The following is an 11,637-nucleotide window of genomic DNA, read 5'->3' as shown; positions in this document are numbered from 1 at the left end:
TCAGTGAAACCATCATATTTTTTTGTACTGCAGTTACATCAAGTGAGTCTAGTTTGTTGCCATATGGCTGTTTTTTTTTCCTCCCTGCTAATTAGTAGTGCATGTTTGTTATGTATATATGTTTCAACTTATCTCTACTGAAGGCTTCTATTGTAATACCAGGTTTTATGTTTGTAGAAACTGTACAGTTACTGGATAATGTAGGCAATTGTTAATATACGAGAGTTTGTGAAGAGTTTTGTCATTGACTAGGGTTGCTTCCTTTTTTCATATATGCTGCACACTCTAGCTGGCTGCCTTTTCTAAGTGCTTAAATGTCAGATTTACAGACTGGATGCTGTGTAGCAAATAGTGAGAGCTAATAGCCTTACTACCTATCCCTCTAACATTTGTAAACCTACATCTCCGTAACCTCACACTTGTGTGCAAAACATATCTCTAGTTAGTTTAGTTTATTTTTCTTTCTGTCCTTCTATACTGTGGAAGCCACCATTTTTGTTTTTAGTAATCCCAAACTTGCATATCTACAAATGTCTTCTGTAAGTGTATTGTCCTGTTTAAAGGCTAGAAAGCTGAAATGCACAAATGTGAATATAGTGCACTACTCTTCGTTTGCCAAACATTACTTAATGTGGATGAATATAGACAAATAGTACTGTACCTAACTAGTTCAGCCATCAAGAAATCCTTAACTTTCTCTCTCTCCCCCCAGTGAAACAAGCGCATGTAATTATCATATCCCACTACTAAAGAACTTGCACGGCGGAATTTCACCTGCAGTTGGCAAACGTTCACAAGAAGCAAATGCAATTGAGTTAAATCTATGTAAGGCAATTTCCAGAAATCAAACTAATAACTTAATTTGTTAAGTCTAGTGTGCATTGTTGAATCTGCTGGAAGGATATCCCCACTCCATTTACTCACCCACACTCGCAGGCCTTTTACTGCTGAAGGTGAAGCTACATTAACACTTCAGCATATTTCACTCTTATCAGTGTAATATATCCCTGGAAAGACACTGAAAAGCCCATAACTGTAAAATTAGATGATGTAACTCGAGTCGGGTATTTAGAGTTCAGACACCTTGTCTCTATCCATGAACATTCTACCTTACTGATTGTTTATGGTGATAAACCATCTGGGGGGACTCAGCACCATGGTTCTCTTAGGAATGTAAACACATGATGAAGCAAAGGGGCCTAGCCTGGTCAACCTGGAAACGAAACAAAAATAATCATGTTCATTTCAAAATACTACGTAACAAAGTGACAAAACTAATCAACAGAGATAAGTCATATTATTCCCAGCTTCAACCCCAGTAAATTTTGGCACTCTATATCTTCTCTACTTAACCCTGGAGGAACTGGAGAACACACACTATCACCTGATATCCCACCATAACAAATAACCAAAAACGTTATAAGCACTTCATAAAATCAATTTCAGACCTACTAACACCCCTAATGCTGGACCCCTCCACCCTTCAACCTATCCAGATTCCCACCCCAGACCATCAACTACTTCTAACCCTGTCATTATTAACTCCCCTACTCAACAAAATGTCATACAAACCCCATTCTCATTTCAGCCCATACCCACTGACACCATTAAGAAACTGCTGCTAAAACTAAAACCCTGCTCTACCTCAGCTAGCAATCTCCTACCATACTAACTCAAACTGGCTGCTAACTCAGTCGCCTACCCAATCAGTATCCTTATAAATAGGTCTTTATCTGAATCAGACATACCTACCATATAGAAACAATCTCACATACCCCCATCCACAAATGAGGCAACTCTGATACGTCCAATTTCTGAACTACATCCATCTTGTCACATGTATTCAAAATTCTCGAGAGAGGTATCCATCAGCAGGGTAATGCAAAATCTATTCCAAAACCATCTTTTAACCAAAACCCAACAAGGCTTCCAACCTAGCCACAGCACAGCTATAGCCCTATTATCTTTTACAGACACTGTGAACAAGGCTGGAGATGCAGGATGTTGTACAGCCTCAGTATTCCTTCATCTCTCAAAGGCCTTTGATACAGTGTCTCACCCCGTACTTTTGAACACACTGTCTAACTTAGGCTTCTCACATAACACAGTAAAATGGTTTCAGAGCTACCTCAAGGATCATAAACAAGCAGTGAAATAGTCCAATGAACTCTCACCCTTCCTCCGCAACCCTACTGGAGTCCCTCAAAGCTCCATCCTAGGACCCCTACTCTTCAACATTTTCACAACCTTCACACTGCCTCTCACCCTGGAACCCTCATTCAGTGTGCTGATGATTCCACCATAATCTGCACTGCTCAATAGGTTTGTAGCCTAGTACCTACCTATGAACCTATCTGCCCGAAGGCATTTATAAGCCTAACCAGAATCTGTGGGCTTTCGCCACCCCCTTAGATTAGTTCCCTGTGCCTCTGTCCAGCAGAGCCACTGAAGTGATCCCCGGGTTAAACTTTGAGTTTCCCATCCACTCGTCAAGGTTTCTCTTAGAGTGTTAGTGAGGAGCTCTGCCTAATGCAGATTGGAATCTTGTTTCAAAGCATGGGAAGTCTCTGTGACAGGAATCTATCCCTCCAGCATGTCCTATTCATTGTTGTGGTGAGGTTTAGTTCTCTAGAGCGTGTGGCTCGAGGGGATAAGCTTTTCTTTAGGTGGAGCATGTCCATCAGTTCTGGGTTTGGACATGGCCTTGTATGTCAGGCAGAGATCACCTCTGAGTAGGCAGTATGCAACCGAGTACAGCTGGAATTTCTTCAGTAGAGCTGCATAAAGGCATCTGTTTGAGGCCAGTGATCCTCTTGGTGAGGTACTTCTATGGTCTTTCCACCTGTTGCAGGTATCTTGTAAGATACATCCTAAATTGGGGAGTTGTACTCTGATGGGTCTGATGAGCGATGAATAGAGGGGCACAATGACCTCTTTTGATCTGGATGCAAACCCTTTTGTGATGAGGTGGGCCACGTAGAAGGATTTTCTAACCACTTTGGCAATGTGATTATCAAAGGAGAGTTTACTATCTACTTGGGTCCCCAGATCCCTTATTGCGTCTTCAGTATTTAGGGGACTACTACTCAATCACTACCAGAGATACTTTCAAAAACTCAAACAGTCCTTTACTGCAGTCGAATCCTGGCTAAGAAACGCCCAACCCTTTCTTAATCCAAAGAAGACAAAACTAGTACTCTTACATCCCAAAAACACCTCCCTTGTCACTGAGCATTTCAACATCCTTGCATCTGACAACACTGTCATAGAAATAGTGCAATAAACCAAATTTCTAGATGCTATCATTAGCAATAAACTTTCGTTTGACCCCCATATACAGCAAAATATAAATAAAACTCATCAAAAACTGGGACACAAAACATTTCTTTACTGTAGCAACCAAAACTACTGTTAAAACATTTTTACTTCCCTTCCTTCTTTATGGTGTCCCTGTCAAAACTAACGTACAAACTACTACACTAAGCAAAATGGAATAGTGCTACAACACAGTTGCAAAGTTTGCCACAAACTCTAAATATCACACACACCACTGTAAACCACTCCTAGAATTAAATTGGCTTGAACTCCCCAAACAACTTGCCTTTAGTCAGCTAGCCACCTTGCACAACGTTATTTTTAAGCCTACTGGCTGCCCTGTACTAGCCAGTCTAGTCTCACGTTGCACACCAAATCGATCCCTACGATCAGAAGACAAAAATCTCTTAGCAGTCCCAAAACCCACAAGAAAACCAGGTCACTCTCTGTATTCATACTTTGTCTCTATACTTTGGAATTCACTACCTCTAGCTCCCAGGTCTATGCTTGGCCTAACCCATTTCAAAGCCTCTTTAAAAAAAATCATTTCAGAAGTACATGGCTCTGCTCCTGCATAAAGCCTGCCTAATGGTCAGGTCTTCCTCCTCTTCCACACTAGCCTTATTGTCCTCTTCTGTCACATTTCAATCCCTTACAGACTGCAAAGATCCTAAGGCTCTTCTAACTCCTCCTCTGTTTCTATGCCATATCCTTAAGCTACTGCTCAGGCTTTATTGCTTCTATTCTTAACTCTCTCACTATCTGTCTGCATCACTAACTTTCTGGCTGCTATTTTCCTAACTGAAACTAGCATTCTATTTTTCATGTACTGTAATAGTCAGTGTCACATATTGCACTACCTACGTCCTATTTTTTTTCGACACTTATCTACATGTATGGTGAGAGTGTCTATTGTCTGTAATATTTTAACTCTACAGAATTGTCTGGATGTTTAGTAATATATTGCAGCGTCTTGTAACAGTTTGTTCTTTCAACTTATTTTTGTATAGTATTTCTAATGTAATTTGTATTGGGTTATACTGTATTTGTATGGTACTGAATGTGGAGCTTTTCTCCCTGGGCCTCTGCTACCGGTTCTGTAGATCCAGTCAGACCACCCTGGTAAACAAATGACAAATAAATAATAAATAAATTCTTCTAAAGCCATTTCAGTACTCTGCTCTTACCGAATTCCGTCTACAGCAAATTTTTGCTATTAGGTATACTTTAGAGTTACTTCTCACATTACTTATGAGAAACTTAACAGGTTAAGTAAACTGCCACCAATATATTTTACATTCAGATTGTAAAATCTCTTCGCTAAATGATCTTTGTTTTACACCTCCAGCAAGAAAGGAAGTAGATTTCTGAAGCATTCTTTTTGAAAAGAAGCTTACTACTCGAGGGTTATAGGCTGGCACAGATAAACCTGAGCAAAAAAAAAAAAACGCTGCTGATAATGATTATAATAGTAATATAAAACTATATGAAAATTAAACAAGATCATAAAAAAATCTAAATGTAATTCGATTATAACATACATCAGTGCAAATTAGAAGGGGCTGTACCTCCCATACCTTTCTAAGCACATTATAAGGCCTTGACATCTTAGTTGTGACTTTATGAAAAGGTACAGCATAGTAAAACAGTCAATCATCCATAAACTCACACTTCATATACAGACAGTCATTGACACCTGCATGTATTGTGCAACGTTTCATCTTTACTGGCTCATCTCCCAGCCCTGTGGCATAGAAGTGATGGTCTTAAATGCTTTGCAGATGTCCAAGGTTGGATTAACCTCTCTGGCAGTGGTACAGCTGACGGAGCATGGTAGGAATGACTAATGGGCATTGACTTGCCCATTGTGGGTGGAAAGGAATCATTGACTCTGAGCCATTCATTGTCTCTGAACAGGTAGACTAATGCCTGGCTCACAGCAGGCTGGACCAGGAAAGTGGGCTTGGTCATACCAAGCCAGTGATGTGTAACCCTTAATTATGCAAGCAAGTGTATATCTGTCTCTGTCTCTGTTTCTATCTCAATGTCTGTAGAAGCAAGGTTATGTCAGATGAGGGTATTGTAGGCCCTTGTAGTGACATGGATGCTCATGTCAACTAACAATGGGTTAGGTCTTAAGCAGAAAAGTAATTTTATGGATATGCTGGCGTCAGCCTCATTGGTTGGCTGTTGACTCAGGAGTGAAAGGGCTGAAAAATGACTCTCACCCTTAAGGTAACAACATAGTTCAGTAGACCGCCATTGTTAGCAGGCATCAGAGACCCAAGTTGTGTGCGTGTGTTTTAGACAACTTGAATGGGGCACACGTTATCTAATCACAAGTGGTCTAAAATGTAACCTAATCACATTTGACCTAAAGCTATTTTTCAATTCAGTTTTTTCATTTTCCAAGTATAATTGTGATAATAGGAAAAGTTTGTGATTTTTTTTTTTTTTTTTTTTTTTTTTTTTTATATATATATATCCAAATATGTACAAAGACGGAGAGAGGGATAATAAGGCAGTACTTGTTTGTTTCTTTCGGGGGGGATTGGCATGCATGCCTAAGATGCACACTATCTGGTTGAGGCTAAAGATCTTTTAGATGTTCTTGTTGCTAGGAAACTGGGCCTTTGAAGATTGAGGTCACTTGTAGAATTGGATAATGAGGTTCAGTAGTCTGAGGGAGCCAGAGAAGAAAGTTGGGGGAAAGTATATACTCTGGCTACTAAAATTTAATAGAAATGTAGTTTTCACCATAACAAGACAACCTCCGGAGTAATCAAAATACAGGCTCAGCCACTCATCTTCCAACTTTTATGAAGCTGTTCTGTTCTTCTGGAGCAATCTGAACTCTTAAGTAATACCTCTCTTCACAGCTCGTAAAGTAGCATAACATTTGAAAATCTGGCCACCTGGATTTTTTATTCACCATTTACTACAGGTAAGGAGTTCTCTCATTCTGTCATCCACCTAATCTCTTTCACCCTCATCTTACTTTCAACAATTGATAATTTCAATCTTTGTGTTAAAAATGCAAATGTTTGAACTTTAGAATGTGGTAAAATGGGCTGAGTTAACAGATATAGTTTTAACTCCACTGTACTAATTTTCTTAAGTATGGCATGAAGAATGAGATGTCCGAAGTTTTTTGTGAGGAATTTCCCATCAACCTAATACTGACTCCCTATTAGAGGATTCTTATGTTTTAAACCTCTGTATCCACAAAGTTTTAACATTTTTGTTTTGTGTACCATTCTGTTTTATACCTGGTAATTTCCTGAAAAGAGTCTTGGAACCTCATATTTCAGAGTACATATTTCAGAGCTTCAAATTTTCATCTGGGAGGCCACTTAGAAGCGACAAAGATTTCCAAGAAGCAGGATAAGAACTCCTACCAAAAACGGTTTGGGGAGTTTCATCCAAGTTATTCATTGTAGCTCTTATTTTCCTAACTGACTACTGTAATTCATGCAAGCTCGTGTCTTAGCCTTGGTGAAAGAAAGCCAGTTCACTCATTATCCTGAGGGTACTTTATTATTCTTGCCGGCTGTTAAGCAGCTTGATTTTATTGTCAAGGTGAGAAAATGCATGCAAGGGATGTATCATAGGAGACAGCTGTTTGCTAGAGGCATTCTGTAGTGTGTTATGACTTGGTAAGAATCTTCCAGCAGGCTACTTTAGCCAGATACTCAGTCTTGGCAAAAACTGAAAAAAAAATAGTTGCTTTGCAAATCAGTTTTGTGGAAAACTGCTTTATCATGTGTCAAACATCATTTCCTGGATAGATAATCCATCCAGTCTTTTGCAAAAGGTGTTTGTCATGTCAGTCTTGCAAACTAACCTTCTCCATCTGTAATAACTTTGATTCCTCAGTTCCTAGAGAGTAGTGTTTGCAAGTCCATTGCTCTGTTAATCATGCTGATGGATATTTTGTTTTAGAAGATATTTTGGTCAATATTTTTATATCAGTACTTTGACCTTTCTCACCATTGTTTGTTTTGTATATTTAAAGTAAGCAGAAAGGTTTTCTTGCCCTTTTCTCAGGCTGATACTGTTCCACTAATTGAAGTTCATGGCCTCTAACCCAGCATAAGTGATCTCAGTTTGCTGTACATAAAGCATTTCATTTGCCAGATCCACTGCTTTAATTCTGAAGTTTCATTGTTAATAACAGGCAGTGAAATTGGCTACAATCCTGAAGGCAGCATCACAAAACTCTCTTCTCTGAACAGCTTAAAATTTGCCATAAAGTAATTCTACCTCAGTTGTGCCTTTAGCAAATGGAAGAACTGCCAGAACCAATAATGTCTTAAGGAATGCCTTTAAATGCATTAAGTCGTAATGTTAAGTTCCTTTTGTGTTTTGTAGTTTTAGTATTCTCCTGTGTTACTTAGAAGTCTTTACAACGATCTGAAGAAGAATGTGTGCCAGGCTATAGTTTCATTGTTTTCCCATTCTTTGAAACATTTCTAGTAAAAGAAGCCTGTGTTCTTTATTTAGTTTCAGCCTCTGTGAAATTGTATTTAAACTTAATATTCATTTATCTGCTCTTGACTAATAACATTGTCACACATACTATTTTGTTATGGGTCTAAATATCATGGTGGGCTATTAGCATAAGTTGCTATTTTAAGATAATTTTCTTCAGTTTGATGTTATACTAGAAAAGTGTCAAAATGATCACCTTAACTTGGCTGTCTTTCTTTAGCTACTTAACACTTCTCTATCTCTCTCATAAATAATTCCATCTCTTCTCTTTTTTACTATATTCACTTTCACCGGTTAGAACTAAATGCAGTGTAACTTGTATGCATTTTATTACAGCTGTTATTTTAATATATTACAATCTCAACATTAAGACATTAAATGTAAACTGTGTAAAGCTTTTGTCCCTGTGTATCCATTGGAAAAGGGCTTTGTTCTGTTGGACTTTCCCTATAAACAAATACAAAAATGAATTAAAAATACAAACCTGGTGTGCAGGAGCACATTAACTTCAAATACCTTTTTTGACTGTTGCCACTGATTGATTGACCTTCAAGAAGGTCAGAGCCCTTTAAGTACTGATGTTGACTTGCCTGATCAAAGTTTTCAGTGGACTTAATGCAGGAGATGCAGTACAATTGTAGTAATACAGCAGGGAGTTGATTTATTCAAAGCACTTGGGACCTAGGGTAGTTCAGATAATCAAACATATAATTGAACCAGATAAAAAACTTCTAAAATCTTGTTTTTTCTGCATGTAGAAAATACACTTTTCAACCATTCATAGATTACAGTCGACACAAAAGCAGGCTTCATTCTCAAAAAAACACAAGCAAATATGTATAACATTTGCATATTCAGACTTTATGATTTTTTTTCCTACTTGAAATCTTTGAAAGGCTGCTGTCGGATAATTGACATTTCGGATAATCGACACTCTACTGTAATTTAGTTTGCAATAAGTTATCTACCCTGACTTGGAAGCCATCTCCACAGAATACCCAAAGGATTATTTTCCTTATTTTCTTCGTGCTACTTCATAAGTAGTATGGCCCTTTCTTCCTTTACACACACAATACAGCACATCTCATCAGTGACAAATGTGCTTCACCTTCTCTCAAAAACTGTTAAGGCCTCCATCATTCCTGAGATTGCAGCTTCCACAATGGAAGAACTTCTTAGCAGCAGAAGTACATTGATGCTGGAAGTCGATTGCTGTCATAAGTCACTGTACAGGGAAAAATGCAGTATAATTCTAAGATGGAAAGCATGTTGCACATCTGTACAAGATGAGTAAGGTGAGACCAACAGGTAAATTAGAAGCTGTTGTAAGCACAAGCAGAGTGATTCCTCATCTGGGCACTCCTGGGTTTTGTTAATTTAGTAATAGCATCAGTGCAGAGCAGCTTCATTTAGAAGGAACCCTCTTCTAAAAATGACTTGGTGAGGGCCAAACCTTTGGGCCCCTAACCAGAGACCAGGAGGTGGTACTTGTAATAGGAGGAAGAGGAGCAAGCCGAAAAAGTAAGTTAAGTTTTACCACAAGGTGATTTATACAGAATACATGTAGTCTGTTAGTACTTTGTTCAGTTATTACTCTGTCCATTGTACCCAAGGCAGTGTTAGAAGCCTCATTAGTATAAACCCTGTGGATTGTGAGGATACAAAATAGTGATTGACAGATAAGGATGCTAACAGTGAGGTAACATTTTTTTGTACTTCTGTATGTCACTCTAATATGACAAAATAAATGTTAATTGTGCTGATTGGAGGCTTAGGTTTTGTTCACATCGTAGTACCTTAGTATGTGGTGATTTTGACTTAACTAATAGAAGGATCCTTGCTGTTTGCGTAATTCTAAGTTGTCTGATGTAACTTGTGCAGACTTGACATTTTTAGATGTACTGTGCCACATTTTGGTACAGTTTGTTTACTCTGACTCGTACTCTTTTTTTTTTTTTTTTTCAGCCGTAACCCAGGTTTGCTCCCACACTGTGCCTTTGCAGCCATTAGGAATAACTTTCAGAGCCTGCAGTTTACTTTTATAGTAGAGATATGTGATGTGTTTTAATACTTCACTGTGTGTGCCATATTTAAACATGGATATTTCAGTAACGTTTAAAGTTTGGAATGAGCATTATAAAATATTAATTTCGTAAGCTAGAAGTGGTTGATAATGTTCTTTGTCTTGAGGTATGCTAAAGTTGATCCTTGGTATCATTAATAAAAATGTATTTATCACCTTTTTTGCAAAGGCCAGTAATGTAAATTTTAAGTATAAGAGATTTTTAGGGTTATGGATAGGATTTGCTCCACTTCAGTCATCCAAATGAGGTATGAATTTATTTGTTCATTTACAATCCGTCCTGTCTTATTATGCTTTTAGGATAACAAAATGACACCAAAGGAGCATCGACCTCGGCTGTGCCAGATGAAGAAAGGTGCTGGAGGTTATGGTTTTAACCTACACAGTGACAAATCGAAACCAGGGCAGTATATTCGAGCTGTGGACCCAGATTCTCCTGCTGAAAAAGCTGGCCTCCTCCCTCAGGACAGAATAATTGAGGTATCATTTAATTGTATTTTTTTTTTTTTTACATACAATATAGAAATTCAATTAATTTCTTAACTGCTACTTCTCTTTATTATTATTATTGCACTTCAGATACTGATTTGAGTGCTAGGAACACTGAGTGCTAAGAACATTGGTTCGGGAGTGTCTGCATTTGAGCAAATGCTTTGGAAGAGCAACTTTTTGCTCCATGGTATATCTCTTTATCTGATGTAGCTAGTAAATGTTTGTGTGCACCTGTATATAAAAATACATATTTACACATATGTAATGATTTATTGAAATGCACAGTCAAAACCCCATATAAGTTATCTTCACCCTTCCAAAAAGATATCTTCTAGGACTAGGTCATTGGGTGTTATCCATGTCAACTTCTCCCTTATTAGACCCATAATAGAAATGTAATGCTTCTTTCACATGATTAAACACATGATATAACTAGAAAGATATCATCTAAAAGCTATGAAAATCACCCAAAAGTTGCTAATAACCTTAAAAATACAAAATAGCACTTAGCCAAAAAAAAACAAAAAAAACCACTGATTAGAAAATGTAGCGCTTTTTTTTCGTTATAATGTAAAAACTGCCACATAGTGAAATAGTAAACATCCAGTAAATATCTTTAGAAAGTGTCACATGACTAACTGCCTGAAACATCTCATTACCTACAATATTAAATTAACATAAATTAAAAAGAATAAAATAAATATCTTTGCATTGTAAATAAATGAAAACAATTCTAAAATTACTACGTCCTTGATCTCAAGATGTGTTTAATATTCCAGTTCACAATGACATGATTAATATTATCAGTCCCCAATGCGACCTGACATTTTAGTTCCTACCCTCGAGTTTGTTGTTAATATTCCCTGACAGCATTGTAATGTTTATATGACTATTCACAATTTTTTTTTAAATTGGAACAATATGTAGCATGCTTGGCCAAAGAGTTACTGCAGTCTTTGATGTCTAACCTATCTTAGTTCTCTGTGAGAGCTTGTTAGTGGTTTAACCCAGGTGGCAGTGTAGACTACTGCAGATATTTTACAATGATATCTATCTTTACTAATCTGCTTGTTAGTGTTTCAAAAATGCAGTGTAACCCCATTCTACATTGTATACCAAATGAGCTCTTGGTAGTCCTGGTGGTGTGAATTTATTTTTCTAGAATTCTTAATGGCACAAGATCTCTTGTATAAAAACTGGTTTTGTACTAATAACAGAAACCAAATCATTGTTACCAGAGATTATTTTCCATTTAT

The 11,637-nt window shown here is 37.6% G+C and overlaps 1 protein-coding gene across 1 annotated transcript in view; it reads left to right on the top strand.

Annotated features, from left to right (window-relative positions):
• The window catches only part of LOC122800353, a 422,686-nt gene that overhangs the window by 184,369 nt on the left and 226,680 nt on the right, over positions 1-11,637 (top strand). The window contains exon 2 of the mRNA XM_044069802.1: positions 10,190-10,369. Within this exon, the coding sequence (XP_043925737.1) occupies positions 10,190-10,369 (180 nt within the window). The remainder of the gene's footprint in view (positions 1-10,189; positions 10,370-11,637) is intronic.

This window comes from Protopterus annectens, chromosome 4.part0 (assembly GCF_019279795.1).
Source record: "Protopterus annectens isolate FY-2018-M chromosome 4.part0, PAN1.0, whole genome shotgun sequence".
NCBI lineage: Eukaryota > Metazoa > Chordata > Ceratodontiformes > Protopteridae > Protopterus > Protopterus annectens.
This window is presented reverse-complemented; position numbering and strand designations above follow the sequence as displayed.